Consider the following 16,402-nt stretch of genomic DNA (forward strand, 5'->3'; position numbering starts at 1 on the left):
CTACTGTCTTACTCTTTCCTTTTCAACTCTTTAAAATCAAACCTTCAATTTTACATTTTTTCACACTACAAATTACTAAAATCTGAAAACTGATTAGCACACACTTCTTTCCTTCCTGTTTCCACAGAAAGCACAGATTTTCACTACAGTCCTTTACAATGGCCTTCATCTAACAGTTTTCTCTAAATACAGTTCTTCGCTGGATAGTACATGTCACCACCACCAGCAGCTTTAGTATGCTGCCTGAGCATAGCTTTGTTTTTGCTTTCCCTCCCGACCACACACATCTGCTACAGTAATATCATCGAGGAGATTTAGTATCTACCAAGCCAATGAAGAGGCAAAATTAGGATTAGTGCTGTAGCTCAGCAGTCAAGTGTTTACCTGGCACAGGAGGCCATAAATTCCAACCCCCAAATCATCTATGTAACCACAGATACACACACACTTAAAATTTGTTACAGTCTCCACAGAAACTAGTGTAGTGTATATGGACTATAACTTAACTATAAACTAGAGATTTTAAGCATTAAAATGGGCTTTTTAAGGAAGAGGTACATAGGGCCATAAAGAGAAAAGCATCCCCATATACCCTCTCCAAATTGAAAGATACAAACATACACGTAAGAAGTAACAATGATACATATACTAGAAAGTATGTCTGTGAACAGTAGAATTCTACTGAATCCTCTATAGAAAGCTTTAGAGCATGTACTGGCACATACAGCTGTACAATCTACAAACTGGCTCCTTAGACCTACTTACTAAAATGATCACCTACAACTGTTATTTCAAAAGAAAAGAAAATACATTACTCCAAATTACATTGGGAAACTTTTATTAACTTAAATTGGCAATTTTAATTTTGCCCAGCAAGTTCTTAATGATGTCTTATATCTCAACCTGCAGGTGTTTTTACTACCACAGAATCATGAAGACTTGCAGTTATCATTGTCCTGTAATGATGAAAATGATGTTCAAATAATCAACATGCTACTTCTCTGAAATACTTAGAAGATATTCTGAGGAGTGCTTGAAAGTTCTGTGTATAAATAATGATTGATACATTTAAGATACAGTTAGGATCTATTTGATGCTGACGATAAATATTTCTTACACAAAACAATGTTTTAACATGCCACTGTTCTAATGAGGCAGTTCTTAGATATATTTTCATACTAAAGAATAAAGCTTTGTCTTTGTAGTTATTTTATTTATAAGACTCTTAGCAAAGAAGAACTCTGGATCCAACAGAAAAGAGGTGTACTCCAAGTGACATTCTGTAGAGAAAGCTAAAAAGATGGTTGCAACAAAAGAAATCAGCACTTTGCATCATATATTCTTTATACAAACAGTTCATTCTGAGCAGCAGAATCAAATGCAGACCAAATGCTTTTAAAGGTTTGTGAGGCGCTATATGGCAAGTACATTCTCCACACACTAAAAAAAAGGACAATAGCTGAGACCACAGTATAATAAAGAATTACAGCACATTAACACCTCAGCCAGTCACCAAGTTCTTGCTTAGATTGGCAACTCAAACTTCACATCCACGTGGGCTTCTTTAGCTAAGCTCACTATTTCAGAGAGCTTTACAACCTGAAAGAGAGAACAGGGCATCTCTGATTCTATGTTCATAAAAAGGTGAACACACATTATAAACCAAGGCAAAATGAATACAGAATATTTTTCATTTAAAACACTAGGGGTATTCTGACATTGCTGTTAGTGACACAACTGTCTTTTAGGAACTGACACTTGCAAGATTGCTAAGTCTGACATTTTTCATAACATATAGTCAACTAAATATGTTCTGATAAAGATACATAACTAGATACATCTTACCTAAATTTGATTTTGAAGACAAAGACAGTGAGTACCCTCGTAAGATACCACAATTCAAAGCAAAACTAAATAAAATCTACTTTGAAAAAGCTTACAAGCTTAATTGATAATATTGGGGTAGGAGTTTAGATATAAGAATTGCTGGTATGTTTTCTATGAGGTAATGATATCAACAAAAACTCCAATGCCCTGTAAGATATGAGAATATCTGTTTCCATACAAAATGTCATACAAATTAGACATGTCTAAAACCAAAATTCAGCTTCTCTCCCAGTAAAGCAGTTACAAAAAAGAGTCTAGGGTTAGAGGAACATGACTTTAAATAAGTGAATTTATATAAGCTATTTCTTCATCCATATACATGGAAATTTTACCACCAGGAGAATCCTTGAGGGGGGCGGGGCGGGAAGCATTGTCAAACCTAGTCAGTACTACAGACTGAACTTCCAGTTTAGGAGAAAATATAGAGAACAGAAGAACATAATAAATAGATGATACCCAGGATTGCAACCATTAACTTCAGACCAAGGGAGACTCTACAGGACCTTAACACAGTATTTAACAAATAAACTCCAGAGAAGGATTACTTTAAAACAGGAGGGCTACAGATTTAAAAATGCAGTTATATATTACCCAACTGCATGCAGTACAAACAGATTGACCTCACGTCTAACAAAGAACCTAGATGGTATGAGATAACTATTGAACTTTCACAACAGGAACGCCAGCATCCTATTTAATATTTATTTATTTATTTATTTATTTATTTATTCATTCATTCATTCATTCATTCATTCATTCATTTATTTATTTGGTTTTTCAAGACAGGGTTTCTCTATATAGTCCTGGCTGTCCTAGAACTCGCTTTGTAGACCAAGCTGGCCTTGAACTCACTGAGATCCACCTGCCTCTGCTTCACAAGTGCTGGGATTAAAGGCATGCGCCACCACTACCTGGCTTGCAACTACCACCTGGTCAAGGTCCTATTTAAACAACAGTAATTCCTTTACATCATTATACTACTTCACCTTCATATACATGATTGGGATGTATAAAATGATATACATGAAGATTTACTAACTAATAATAAATGAGAGAAGAAATAGGAAAGAATATAGATTAGACCAGATTGGGTACAAACTGGCCATTGTTTAAGATAAACAATAGATATAAGGTATAAGAGGTTCTAAAAAGAATATTTTTTTTCAATTCTCATTGCCTCCAAACTCTCCTGCATTGTCCGGTTTGAACAAGAATCTCTTACGTTGATTTCTTTTAGTAATCTCCCACTTGCTGACCACCTGGTCTGGATCCTTGGATAGAAATCCCCGCCTTTCCTGTTGCATTTGAGGCTGAGTACAATCTTTATCCCCCACTGTAAACTCCATCTTAGCAATATGTAGAGATTGCTGTCACTCCCCAGAATTAAGCTTGCTTTCTATATATTTAGATTAAGCACTAATATTAGCAGTATTAATACTTTGCTAGATCATTTTAGAATCTAAAGACCTATAGATCCTTTCCATACAAATTTTTCCTTAGATAATCAGAGCCCACTTACCATTTTAGCAGCTTCATCCAAATCATCACAAGCAAGAATTTTAAGTTCACTGTCTGCTATTAGTGCTTTAGCATCATCAACTCGTGTACCTGGAAACAATTTATACAAATATAAGTAAATGAGTTAAATATACATATATATGTATGTGTGCGTGTATATATGTATAAACACACACAAAAGCATTTAAAATCTTTTTCACACTGTATTTCAGCAAAGGAGCTTCTATTATTTATTTAACACAAATACTTATTAAGAAAAATACTGTAAGAGCTGAAAACTGCCTTGTGAAATATTTCATTTTACCATATCCATAGTAATAAAAGTAAAGTCAGAATCTCAGAAAAAAGTCACAAAACATCACTGTTGTGGAATATTATTTTAATTATGTAAAGATGTGTGACATTTGTTTAAGTAGTAGAATATTACTTTAACTGTGTAAAGTTGTGTTATATTTGTTTATGCTGCACTTGTTTAACTATGTAAGGATGCGTGTTTAATTATGTAAAGAGGTGTTGCATCTGTTTCACCTTGCCTAAGGCACCTGGTAGGTCTAATAAAAAGCTGAAGGGCCAATAGCGAGGCAGGAGAGGGCTAGGTGGGACTGGCGGGCACAGAGAATAAGCAAGAGAAATCTAGGCAGGAGAAGGAGGAGGAGGAGGGAAGCACAAGGGACAAAGAGAGGGACATGCCTGGGGCCAGAAGCCAGGCAACCGCCAGCCAGACATGGAGACAGCAGGAAAGTGAGATATACAGAAAGAAAGGAAGGTTAAAAAAACAAAAACAAAAAAAAAAGCCCTGAGGCAAGACATGAAGAGAGACAGATTAAAATAAGAGATAAGGCTAAGCATTCATAACTAATAATGAGTCTCCATGTCATGATTTAGGAGCTGATTGGTAGTCCAGAAGAAAAGTCTAACACGTCATATTACGCAAAGCAAAACTTTGAGTTTTTGCCCAGTGTAGTAAATTAAAAAAAAAAAAAAAAATCGAGCCGGGCGGTGGTGGCGCACGCCTTTAATCCCAGCACTCGGGAGGCAGAGCCAGGAGGATCTCTGTGAGTTCGAGGCCAGCCTGGGCTATCAAGTGAGTTCCAGGAGAGGCGCAAAGCTACACAGAGAAACCCTGTCTCAAAAAACCAAAAAAAAAAAAAAAAAAAAAAAAAATCATTGCGGCGGTCTGAGTGAGAAATGACCCTTACAGGCTCATGTATTTGAACATGAGTCCCCCATTGCTGGCGCTGCTTGCGAAGGTTACAGAACTTTTAGGATAGAGAGACCTGTTGGTAGAAGTACATCACTAGAGATGGGTTTACAGCCTCCTCCTACTTCACTGTGTGTGTGACTGAGATGGGAGTTCAGCTTCCTGCTCCTGCACAGTACCTTTCCTGCTATTATGGCTAGCTTGTCCTCTGTAACTGTAAGTCACAATAAACTCTTCCTTGAGTTGCCTTTTTGTTTTTGTTTTGCTTTTTTGAGACAGGGTTTCTCTATGTAGTCCCAGCTTTCCTGGAACCCGATCTGTAGACCAGGCTGGCCTTGAACTCAGGGATCCGCCTGCCTCTGCCTCCTGAGTGGTGGAATTAAAGGTGTACACTACCCACGCCTTAAGTTGCATTTGATCATGGTATTTTATCACAGCAACAGAAAAATAACTAACACAGTTTCCAAGTTTTATATTTAATACTTTCACTGAAAGGACATAGTTATTTGTAAAATGATATTTTAAATTAACTGTGCTCCTTACAATTACATCATTTAAACAATTAGAAACAATATCTTTAACACTCACCTTGTAACCGTACCACAACAGGTATTCTAATTTCTAAATCTTTTACTGCCATAACTATCCCTTGTGCAATAACATCACATCTCATGATTCCTCCAAAAATGTTGACCAGAATAGACTGCACCTATCAATAAAGTAAATTAAAGGAATAAGTATTTGTCCTCTTCTCCCAAAACAGTAGTATACGTGTCTTATAAAAATCAATTCCATGGAAACATTTTCAGATAAAACCATCATTTTCTTTTCTTTCAGTCCACTACCAACCACAACTTACTTCTGCTAATTGCAACGCCTGCTTATATTTGTTTTCTACTATATCCCATACGATAAAACCTTGTAATTCAATCTACTTCTTCCTATTTACCAACACAATCATTTCAGATCATATCCTACAGCAATGTCACAGAAAGCACCACCAGTAGTATCTATCATCTACTATTCTCTTCATTCAGCCCTATCAATACAACCAATGTTTGATTGACTCAAACCCAGGTCATAACACAACTATTTTTCCTCTGAATCACAGCCCCTTTAGCCAATCAAAACTCAGTCTTTGACAAGCTGGTCTTGCCAATCTCAGGAGTTCTTTCAGTCCTTCCTCTTCTTCACCGTTGCTTATAGTCTTACTTCTTTACACTGTCTGCCCAGACATCAACCTCTCCTGATGTGATCTTACTTCTATCAGTTTATTCTCTCTCTTTCCACAGCTATTCTTTTTGTACAACACTGGGGGGACAGGTTCTGTTGTCTTCCTCATCTCCCAATCTCCTAAGAACTTCAGTTTTCCAAATGCTGAGGACTTTCAAATGCATCTCCAATCATTTGAAGAAGTATAACATCCTGGGGCTGGAGAGACAGTTCAGCAGATAAGAGTGACTGCTACTCTTGCAGAGGACCAGAGTTCAGCTCCCAGCACCTACATTAGGTGGCTCGCGAGCACCTGTAACTCCAGTTTCAGGAGCTCCTCTTCTGGCTTCTATGGGTACCCACTTGCACATATACACACTGACACACACATATACATGAACGAGAATACAATGTTTAAAAGTAAACATATTTACAGCCAATTGTTTACTAGACAGTCAACACAACTCAAGCTCAGCACATCGATTCCAAAAGCTTTAACCACTGCCCCTGCAGTACAACTGCACCAGCTCCCAGTGCGCCTCATTTCAGCTGAATCCTTAGTGTAAAATATATATATATATATATATATATATATATATATATATATATATATATATATATATATGGTAAATAACTCTATGAGATTCCAAGGAAAAGACAGTAAAAAAAAATCTTTTTTAATTCTATCCAGGAACAAGGAATATTTTCCACCTTCTAGCATCTTCTGTGATTTCCTTTTTCATAAGTCTAATGCCAAAAACCTAAATACTGTCAGCACCATCAACAATATTTATTAATGAACTAAGTAATTATACATGAGTACTCAACTCATGTTTCACAATCCCAGGCTTCTGCAGTCAAATAATACCACCAAGACTATTTTCCTTATGAGTGGCTCCCATGCTAGCTCATCAGAAGCATTAATATCTTTATCTAATTTTATCAAAGTTCTTCACTGTTTGCTAAATTTCAACATTAATTCCATCAAAGGTTCTCTAACTTGTATTTCACTTAAAGATTTCAATTCTTCTTTTCAAACTATTGTAGTAGTCTAAATTTTAATGTTGAATTAGCATAATGACATCTACCAATTAATCAAGTTAGTTCTCACAACTCCAATTCTAACACATAAGCCCCACCTAACTTACCTTTTTATCTGAAGTGATAAGCCTAAATGCTTCTGTTACTTGCTGGACTGTGGCACCTCCACCAACATCAAGAAAGTTGGCTGGAGCCCCTCCATGTAGTTTTATTATATCCATTGTGGCCATAGCCAACCCAGCACCATTTACTATCAAGAGGGAAAGATGATTTGTATAAGGAACAGAGAAAATACATTAAGTTTTAGAAAGCCAACTGTAACATGAAAACACAGTAGGTACCTAGACAGCCTATGTTCCCATCAAGGCCAATGTAATTAAGATCTGCTTTAGCTGCATCTTTCTCCCTTTCGTCTTCCTGGCTCCAGTCCTGAAGATCAAAGATCTTCTTTTGACGATAGGCTGAATTTGAATCGAAATTGATCTTTGCATCCATACATAGCACTTAGAGAGGAAAATGAGGAAAGTAATCTTAATTTTATGGCAGGCACAACAAACTATCCAACAATAAACATGGTCTAGTTTAAGGGCAAAGAGCACATTTTAATGTTATTTATTCAAAATATTTCAATTTATGTTCACAATGAATTCAAACTGTTTCCTAATGAAAAATAGGAATTTAAAATACCCCAAAGTTATTTTTTCTGCAGCTATCCCAGAACCAAGGAACAAAAAAGAAAAAAACTTTCCTCAAAGACATTGCATATTTTTTTTAACCTTTCCAAGAATTAACTGGCTGCGTTCTTAGCTAAGAACATTTCCCTTGGGTCCAGATACCATGCCCTCTTATCACTCAAGGATATTCTGTTTTCTGGTAAATCCTAAACCCACTCCCCCTTTCATAATGGCTAAATCCCACTGACCTGCAAAATAGTGTTAATAGTGATGCAAATTTCCCTCAACCGCCCCCCCCTCCTCCTCACTCTTCTCATCCTTAGCAGCAGAAACCCTAAAGACTTGAATGTTAAGAGGAGGTGAGAGTCAGCAAACTATGGCCCATGGACCAGATGGCTTTTGCCTATTTCTATTATGACTTGTAAACTAAGAATGTAATTCACAGTTTTAAAAGACTAAGAATAAGAAGTAGAATAGGAGAATAGGGGAACAAAAATTAGAAAAACTCCAAATCTCAAGATTGTAAATGGCTGATAAAGCACAAAGTACTTAGGAATTACCAACCTGTTAAACTATGTGCTCCAATTTTGCTCCTATCATTCACTCCTTTATTTCCCTCACTTTTTTTTTTTTTGAGGTATTATGTGCATCTAACGCAGAGCACAACACATAGTAGAGAAGTTCTACCCGTGATCTACATCCCAACCCTTGGTTGTTTGAGACAGGGTCTTATTGTAAGGCAAACTCACACTCTTCCCCCTTCAGCTTCCAAGCCCAACACCAAGAGCTCTATGAAGTGATTTCTCTGACTTCATCTGTCAGGAGCCTAACCCTTCTCAGTATAGGGTAAGAACACAGAAGCAGAAGTGTGGCACAGGATTCAGAAGCTGAGAGATTATCAACTTGGAGAAGAGTTGGAGATGTTCAATGCTTCAGAGTTACTATCTCTACATCCAACACACCCATCAGTGACTGCCTGACCATGGGAAGTGCAAGCTGGAACTTAACACGGGTGATCAGGTCTTCCCACACCCTCACAGCCTCTGTCACAGAAAGCCCTGCATAGGTTGATCTCCAAGGCACCAGAGATGAGGCTGTAATCTACAGGCCTAACGAGTCAGATCAGAGAGTTCTGGCAGAAAGTGGATGTCATTCATAGAAATCTTCATCAGCTTCAAAGGACACACTGACTTCTCTGACTCCTCAGACTGCAGCCCTCACCCCCACCAGTGAGGGGAGAAAGGGCCAGTGTAGTGGGGCAGGTACATCTTCAATCTTCCTAACTAGGATGTTCTAGGAACCACAATATTTCATTTTATTGCTTTGTTTTTTTTAATTAATTTTAGTGTTTACACTTCTATACTTTGTTATTTTTAACTGTAACTCTCTGGAAAAAGCTTTTGCCTATCCTTTTTCTAAACCTAATGCTCAGTATTTTCTCTACTACTAGTCCTCAACTCCAGAACCCACATATTTTCCTTTCCATTTACTTCAAGTCTTTATTCCTATGCCCATTCCCTGTTCACTTTGCTACTTGAGTGGTTCCTTAGCTCTACAAGAAGGAACAGGGCTGAAGAGATGATTCAGCAATTAAGAGCATTGGCTATGCTTCCAGGGGACCAGATTCAATTCCCAGCACCCACATGGTGGCTGATAACTGTACCTAGAGTCCCGGTGAAACTGACTCCCTCTTCTGGCATCCCCAGGCACTGCGCACATGAGAGGCACAGATATACACTCAGGGAAACACTTATAAATAAAAATAAAAATAAACCTCAAAAAAATCAAATGAGAAACCTATAAACTACATTTCCCACAACAAGTGCCCTTGTGCTGCTGTCTCTGAACCTATTGGGGCACAGGTGACATTCACAAGTGTCTTGTACTATTCAAACATAACACTAAAATGGTTATCAAGCCACTATATTTGCTACAGATAGTTAGTGTTCCTTCTGAAAATAAATCCAAGTAAAGCCAACTCTCCTGGAGGACTCACATAAATTAAAACAAATAAAAACACTGGAAAAGGGGGAAAAGAAAACTCAAGGACACACTCATCTCACCAGATGTGTTAAACATAACAAAGAAACTCAGACACATGGGACAATAGTCTACCGTAACACTGCCACAAGGAACCACTTTCCAACAGTCAGAAAAAGACTGTGGAGTTCCACTTTCAAAAAGGGTCAGTGAAAATGGAGAGGGAGAAAGAGAGAAAATCAACTCAGGACCTAGACAAGAAAGTCACCAAGGTAGACAAACCATCAATAACTCACAGGAGAAATTCAAAGAAAAATTCAGCAAGGAAATTGAGGTGCTGAAAAAGAACCAAATACAACTCTGGAAATGAAAGAATCAATCAACCAAATTAAACACACATATACACACACACACACACACACACACACACACACACACACACACACGAGGAGGCAGTGACTAACTTAATAAATGACCCATCATGTTAAACTAATACTGACAAGGGGAAGAAAATGACAATTCTTACCTTTCATTTCCTACATGAACTGCATATTGATGCACTATTGCATAATTCCTGGGTATTTAAATTTACATCATTTACTAAGAAATTGCTTATCACATTTGATAATCTTCCTCACCATGAGCACTACACACTTGATGTGACTTCTGATAACACTAAAAAGGGCTGAGAGAAAGTCGAAGGACAAATACTGCCTGGGAAACTGGTGATTGACCCTCAAGGGCTAGGGCTTACAGGTTTGATTTTACTGCTGCTGTAAATGTGCTGAGAAGCCAAAGCTGTGAGACACTTGGGTCTATAAATATCTTATTGCTTTCAAAGTAAGGCACAATAAAAGACTTGAAATCCAAACAATTTAATTTCTAAGTCTGTGAAGAAACTGCCCATTCCTGGGAGAAGCAGGAACACTGACTGAAACAATCCTAACTCTGCCTCTAATTTGTTAATCATCTCTCTATGTAATAATCAAACAAAAAATTAAAACAGAACATGGCTATAGACTTCTGATGCAGAAGCTTCAGTTAAGGGCCTGTAGGCTTCACCACATTTGGTCTTTGGGTTCCAGATGTGTCCTTAGGCAGTTTATTATTGCAATATTTAGAATATCTTTGTTTCAAGACAGGCTTTCTCTGTGTAGACCAGGCTGGCCTTGAACTCTACCTGCCTCTGCCTCTCAAGTGCTGGGATTAAAGACATGTACCACCATAGCCTGGTTAGAATATCTTAATTCCCTAATTTAACCTCACTGCAGGAATTCTTGATATTGCATTAAACAAAATAATTAAACATAATTTACTATGGGGAAAAGAAAATACATTTTCAGGATGCATCTAACACTTTCTCCTAGCTGTAATGAGTATATTATTTACTAGAAACTTCTGGGAGAAAACATCTGAGCTTGCCATAGGTGTGCCTGGAGACTAGTCAAAGGTAAACAAGTTGAGACTGGGAAGAGTGGCCACCAAGTCCAAGCCCAAATAGGAAGTGAATATCTTCCTGTCAAGAGCTCTATGTCCACTCCAATATACCAGAGTTGAGGTAAGGTCAAGAAAATGAAGATTCACTATTAACATGATTTCTGGCCCATTTCCTCCTCGTTATACTCACTTCTTCCCAGAGGATGAAGAACAAATTATCTGCCTAATAACAGCAAATATTATAAATCTATGTTCTCTTAGAGTGAGCTGCCCAGGAGAACAGTTACCTGCTATTCCAGGGCAAATTCTGTCCTACTACTGACTAGCATTTGAGTACACAGATTATCTAATTCTGTAATTGAGTTGTCACATCCATTTTGATTGAAATTCTGGCAGGGAATGGAAGTAATCACTGAAGGACCTCAAGGAGATCCAATGACAATGGATAATAAGCCATTTAAGCAAAATCTGTTCAGATTTTTTTTTTAAGACAGGGTCTCGCTATGTAGTTTGGATTGGCCTGGAACTTACTATGCAAGCCAGGCTAGCTTCAAGCTCACAGAGGTCTGCCTGCCTATGCCTTCCAAGTGTTAGGATTAAAGGCTCATACCACTATGCCCAACTCTGTATTATTTTTTTATATAATCCTGTTTTTAGACATTGTTTTCCCATTACTTAAAAAATAGACTCTTAGGTCTCCATCTTTCCATTATTCAAACAACTACACTGTATACATTACGAGATATACTTCATCCTACCCAGTAGATATGTTCCCAAAAAAACTACACAAAACGGCAATGCTAAATTTAGTTACCAAAAATGTCTTCAAACTACTATTTTAAAGACTGATATGGAAACTTGTCCAAATTTACACTATATATTATGTTTTATAACAACAGTTTACAAAAAGATAAATATTTAACAAATACTTTCGAAACTAAGTATGTACCATCTGTCAATCTGTAATGTTTGTAACTAGACCTTACAACACAGCTTTCTAAAGTCTACCCTATTTCTAATCTCCTTCTGCTCCCAACATAGCAATATACATTTCCCTAACATAAATATCCCTGGCATGCAACTGTGTTGTAATCAAGCGCTCAAGTCCTACAGGTCACTGGTTTGGGGTTGACAGTACATCTTTACAACTAGTCACAATTCCTCAGGCAAGCTTGATATCTTGATTCCCAGTTTCATAACCTATAAAATAAAGATAGCAATAATAACTACCTCACAGAAGTACTGTCAATATTAAAAGAACTAAAGAGGTCCACATTTGTACTTACAACAGTATATTCTTGTTAATGAAAAATAGATTTTTTAAATTTACTATAGAAACCTACTATACTTAGAATGCATGTTGGTAAGGTCAGAATTCAAAACTGTTTAATAAGAAAAAGAAGATTAAAAAAACATGGAGGGGAAGCTACACAAAAGGCTTTTTGTTTTAACTAAGAAAAATAAAAACAATAAGGTAGAATTAAAATCTATAGTAAACACCAAAGTCTCACTCTAGTAGAAATGATGGCAAAGATCTCATTCAAAACAGCAACCAGTGGCTAGAAATCTGCTCTATGGGTAAGAGGGCTTGCTGCACAAGAGACCCGCGTCAGTGTTGACAGTCTGAATATGGTTTTCAAGCATCCTCCAAAGGTCCTGTATTGTAGAGGTTCAGTCCTGTGTGGTATGTAGAAAGTGCTGGAACCTTGAAGAGGAAAGGCTAGTGCGGCCAACCATTAGAGGGTGCTGCTCTCTGAATGGGTTAACATGGTTCTTTTGGGAGCTGGCTAGTTTATATGAGAGCAAGCTGTAGTAAAAAGAGCAAGACTGCACCAGGATCTTCTTGGTTTCCTGCCCCCATGGTGTGACTTGTCAATATGTTCCTATCCCTGTAAAACCATGCCCAAGAGAGGCTCTCATTAGGAGCCCAACAGGTGGGAAGCCAAACTGTGAACTAAGTAAACTTCTCTCCTTCATTTTAATGTGCTATGCATCACCTGCCATAATTAGGTCTTAGAGATATTCATAGCTCAAAGTTAATATTATAACCAGTGTATCTTCCCATTACCCCACCATCACAAGCCTGGAAACCACCCTTCTAACTCTGCTTATGAGCTGAATATTTTAAAATTTCTTATCTAAGTGACATCACAAGTTTTCTCTGTGTATGACTTTTCATATACTTAGTGTACTCCACAAAAAAGAACAATCACATTTACAGACCAAAGAAAAACAGAAAAACATTTTATTTAACAATATTAGAAAAAGTACATACTTAGAAGAGGCAGAACCCAAGTAAAATTATTAACTCTAAAACCTTAAAGGGTTTTTGGTTTGGTTTGGTGTGTTTTTCAAAGACAGGGTTTCTCTGTGTAGCCCTGGCTGTCCTAGAACTCATTCTGTGGACCAGGCTGGCCTCAAACTCACAGAGATCTACCTGCCTCTGCCTCCCAAGAGCTGGGATTAACTTTTTTTTTTTTTTTGAGCTTAAAAGTTGTTAAACGAAACAATAACAAAAGAACACATTACATATTAATAGTTACTGCTCTTGAGGTATGGGGAAATAATCTCATCTGGAAAATGAAAGAAATCAAACAGGGGTCTAATTGAAATATGTGGTGGTTTGAATAGGGATGGCCTTAGGACTCATGTGTTTGATTGCTTGGTACACAGGGAGTAGCACTATTAGGACGTGTGGCCTTGTTGGAAGAAGTGTGTCACTAAGGTGGACTTTCAGTTCTTTTTTTTGTTTGTTTGTCTGTTTTTTTCCAGACAGGGTTTCCCTGTGTAGCTTTGCGCTTTTCCTGGAACTCACTTTGGAGACCAGGCTGGCCTCGAACTCACAGAGATCCACCTGCCTCTGCCTCCCAAGTCCTGGGACTTTCAGTTCTTATATGCTCAAGTTATGCCCAATGTGGTACACAGCCTCCTTATGCTGCCTATGGATCAGGACGTAGAACTCTCAGTTCCTTCTTCAGCATGCTGACAAGTTTCCTGCCATGAGATAATGGACTAAACCCCTGAAACTGTAAGCCAGCCCCAATTAAATGGTTTCCTTTATAAGAGTTGCCATGGTCATAGCTGTCTCTTCAAATTAGTAGAAACCCTAAGAAGTTGGTACCTGGAGTGGGATATTGTTGTGACAGGACTGACCATGCTTTTGTTTGGAGGAATGTGGATTTGGGAACTTTGGGTTAGGAAAGCAGTGGAATTCTTTAAGGGGTGCTTAATGGACCGTACTAGCAGAAAAATGGAAGAAGACTGGTGCTGAGGGTAATTTGAACTGTAGAGGACTGGCTTAAGAGGTTTCAGAGGAAAAGAATTTTAGTAGATGGCCTAGAGACTATTCTTATGATACTTTGGCTAAGAATATGGCTGCTTTTTGTCTTTGTCCAAAAAAGTCTGCCTGAAGCTAAAGTGAAGAGTTTTGGATTAATTGAATTGGCAAATAAAATCTCAAAACAGCCTAGTACAGACTCTGTCATGTGGTTACTAATATTCATTCTTATGAAGTGAACATTATATAACACTTTATAACAAAAAGGAGAATGCTGAGCAAGTAAAAATACCAAATATATTGAATGAGGAGAAAAGGGGCACCAGGAAGTGGAATGGAGCTAAATCCTGTGTTCAAGGACATAAACTGATTAAAGAGCTGGATGTTAAAGAGAGTGGTGACCTCAGGGCAAGACCCAATCCAAGTTTCCAACTTGTGAAAAGGAATTAAAGGAAAGCTAAGAGCCAGGTATGGTGGTGCATCCCTTTAATCCCAGCACTCAGAAGGCAGGGGCTCGAAGAGCTCTAAATTCAAGGGCAGCCTGGTCTACAAAGCAAGTTCCAGGATAAGTAAGTTTAGGTAGTGAAGGAAACCATTAAAACAGAAAAGTAAATGAAGATATAATTGAATAAGGGGGCCATGTTCCAGCTCAAGCAAGCAGTAGAACTTGGCAGCTTCAGCCACGTGGTTCTGGCTATAAGTCAGGGATCGAAGAAAAGGGGTTATAGAATCTTCCTCCACATCTGAGGAAAGCCACAGAGGCAATGCATGAGTCAGGGGTGTCCCTGCATGGAGGCCCAAAGAAGCCATTGTGTGAAGTTGTGAAAGTGAAGCCTGGATTGCCTTGGAGACCCCAAGATGTTAGAGATGCCACAGTCATGGGATATCTGCTGAAAAAAGCTGCTAATAGGGAGTGAAACCAGCCCCAGAGAAAGAAGTGTGTTGCAGTCAACAAAGCTGAAAAGAGCTGGAAATCTGAAGAGCACTCTGACATCAGACATGGAGATATAGAGTTTGGAGTATGCTCAGCTAGCTTTTGGTCTTGCTTTGGTCCTGCATTTCCTCACTATGCTCCCTTTCCTCCATTTTGTAACAGTAATGTATATCCTGTGCCATGTTGGAAGTATGTGATCTGCTTTTTGATTTTGTTTTTACAGGGAATTGTAGTTAAGAGACTGCATGAATCTCAGAAGAGACCTTGAACTTTGGATTTTTTAAACAAGTCTGAGATTATTATAAACTATGAGAACTTTTTAAAAGTTGAACTAATGCATTTCTGCATTATGGTATGGCTATAAGGCTACTGGGGCCAGGGAGTGGAATGAGGTGGTTTAAATAAGAATGGCCTTCATACACTCATGTGTTTGAATGTTAGGCCCATAAGAGCAGCAGGATGGGAGGTATGACCTTGTTGAAGTAGGTGTGGCCTTGTTGGAGGAGTGTGTCACTGTGAAGGCAGGTTTTAAGGTCTCATATGCTCAAGCTACACCCAGTGTAAGACAGCCTTCCTCCTACTACCTGCTTATCAAGATGTAGAATTCTCAGCTCCTCTCCAGCACCATGTCTGACTGTACACCGCCATGCTTCCTGCCATGATGATAATGGATTAAACCTCTAAAACTGTAAGACAGTCCCAATTAAATGTCTTCCTTTATAAGAGTTGCCATAGTCATGGTGTCTCTTCACAGCAGTAGAAACTCTAAGACAGAACCTAAAACCCTTAATAAGTTCCCCCAAGGTGAGCAAAATTAAACAATAGAATTAAGTAAAATATGCAGGTCAAATGCCAAAAAAGAAGTTAGCATCCTTAATAAACCAAGAGCTTGTATACCTGGATATGTCACCAGGATACATGACTAAGTGAATAAAGAAAGATGCAAAGTGCATATAGTTTACAATGTTTATGGGAATAATTATGAATATACTTTCTAATGTTTAAATATTTATTTAGTTAAAAATAAATAGTAGACAAAAAAAAAAGAAAAAGACAACCAAAATTAGGACAAAGAGGGAACAAGTGAGGGCAGAGAGGATTTTAAGGTTGGGAACTGTGAAATGTCATTCTATATGCTATGAATATGTGTTGATAAATAAAATGCTAATTGGCCAGTAGCCAGGCAGGAACTATAGGCAGAATAAGCAGACAAGGAGAATTCTAGGAAGAGGAAGGCTGAG

General features: G+C 38.0%; 1 protein-coding gene across 1 annotated transcript in view; it reads right to left on the minus strand.

Annotated features, from left to right (window-relative positions):
• Positions 1 to 821: 821 nt before the first annotated feature.
• Sucla2 (succinate-CoA ligase ADP-forming subunit beta) overlaps positions 822 to 16,402 on the minus strand; it is a 48,731-nt gene continuing 33,150 nt past the window's right edge. Inside the window, exons 7-11 of the mRNA XM_052732759.1 lie at positions 7,201 to 7,362; positions 6,967 to 7,109; positions 5,195 to 5,315; positions 3,407 to 3,495; positions 822 to 1,599 (exon numbers count right to left, since the gene is read on the minus strand). Of these exons, the coding sequence (XP_052588719.1) occupies positions 1,525 to 1,599; positions 3,407 to 3,495; positions 5,195 to 5,315; positions 6,967 to 7,109; positions 7,201 to 7,362 (590 nt within the window). The 3' untranslated portion in view covers positions 822 to 1,524. The remainder of the gene's footprint in view (positions 1,600 to 3,406; positions 3,496 to 5,194; positions 5,316 to 6,966; positions 7,110 to 7,200; positions 7,363 to 16,402) is intronic.

The sequence above is a fragment of the Peromyscus californicus genome, unplaced genomic scaffold (genome assembly GCF_007827085.1).
Source record: "Peromyscus californicus insignis strain IS unplaced genomic scaffold, ASM782708v3 Scaffold_12__1_contigs__length_115047231, whole genome shotgun sequence".
NCBI lineage: Eukaryota > Metazoa > Chordata > Mammalia > Rodentia > Cricetidae > Peromyscus > Peromyscus californicus.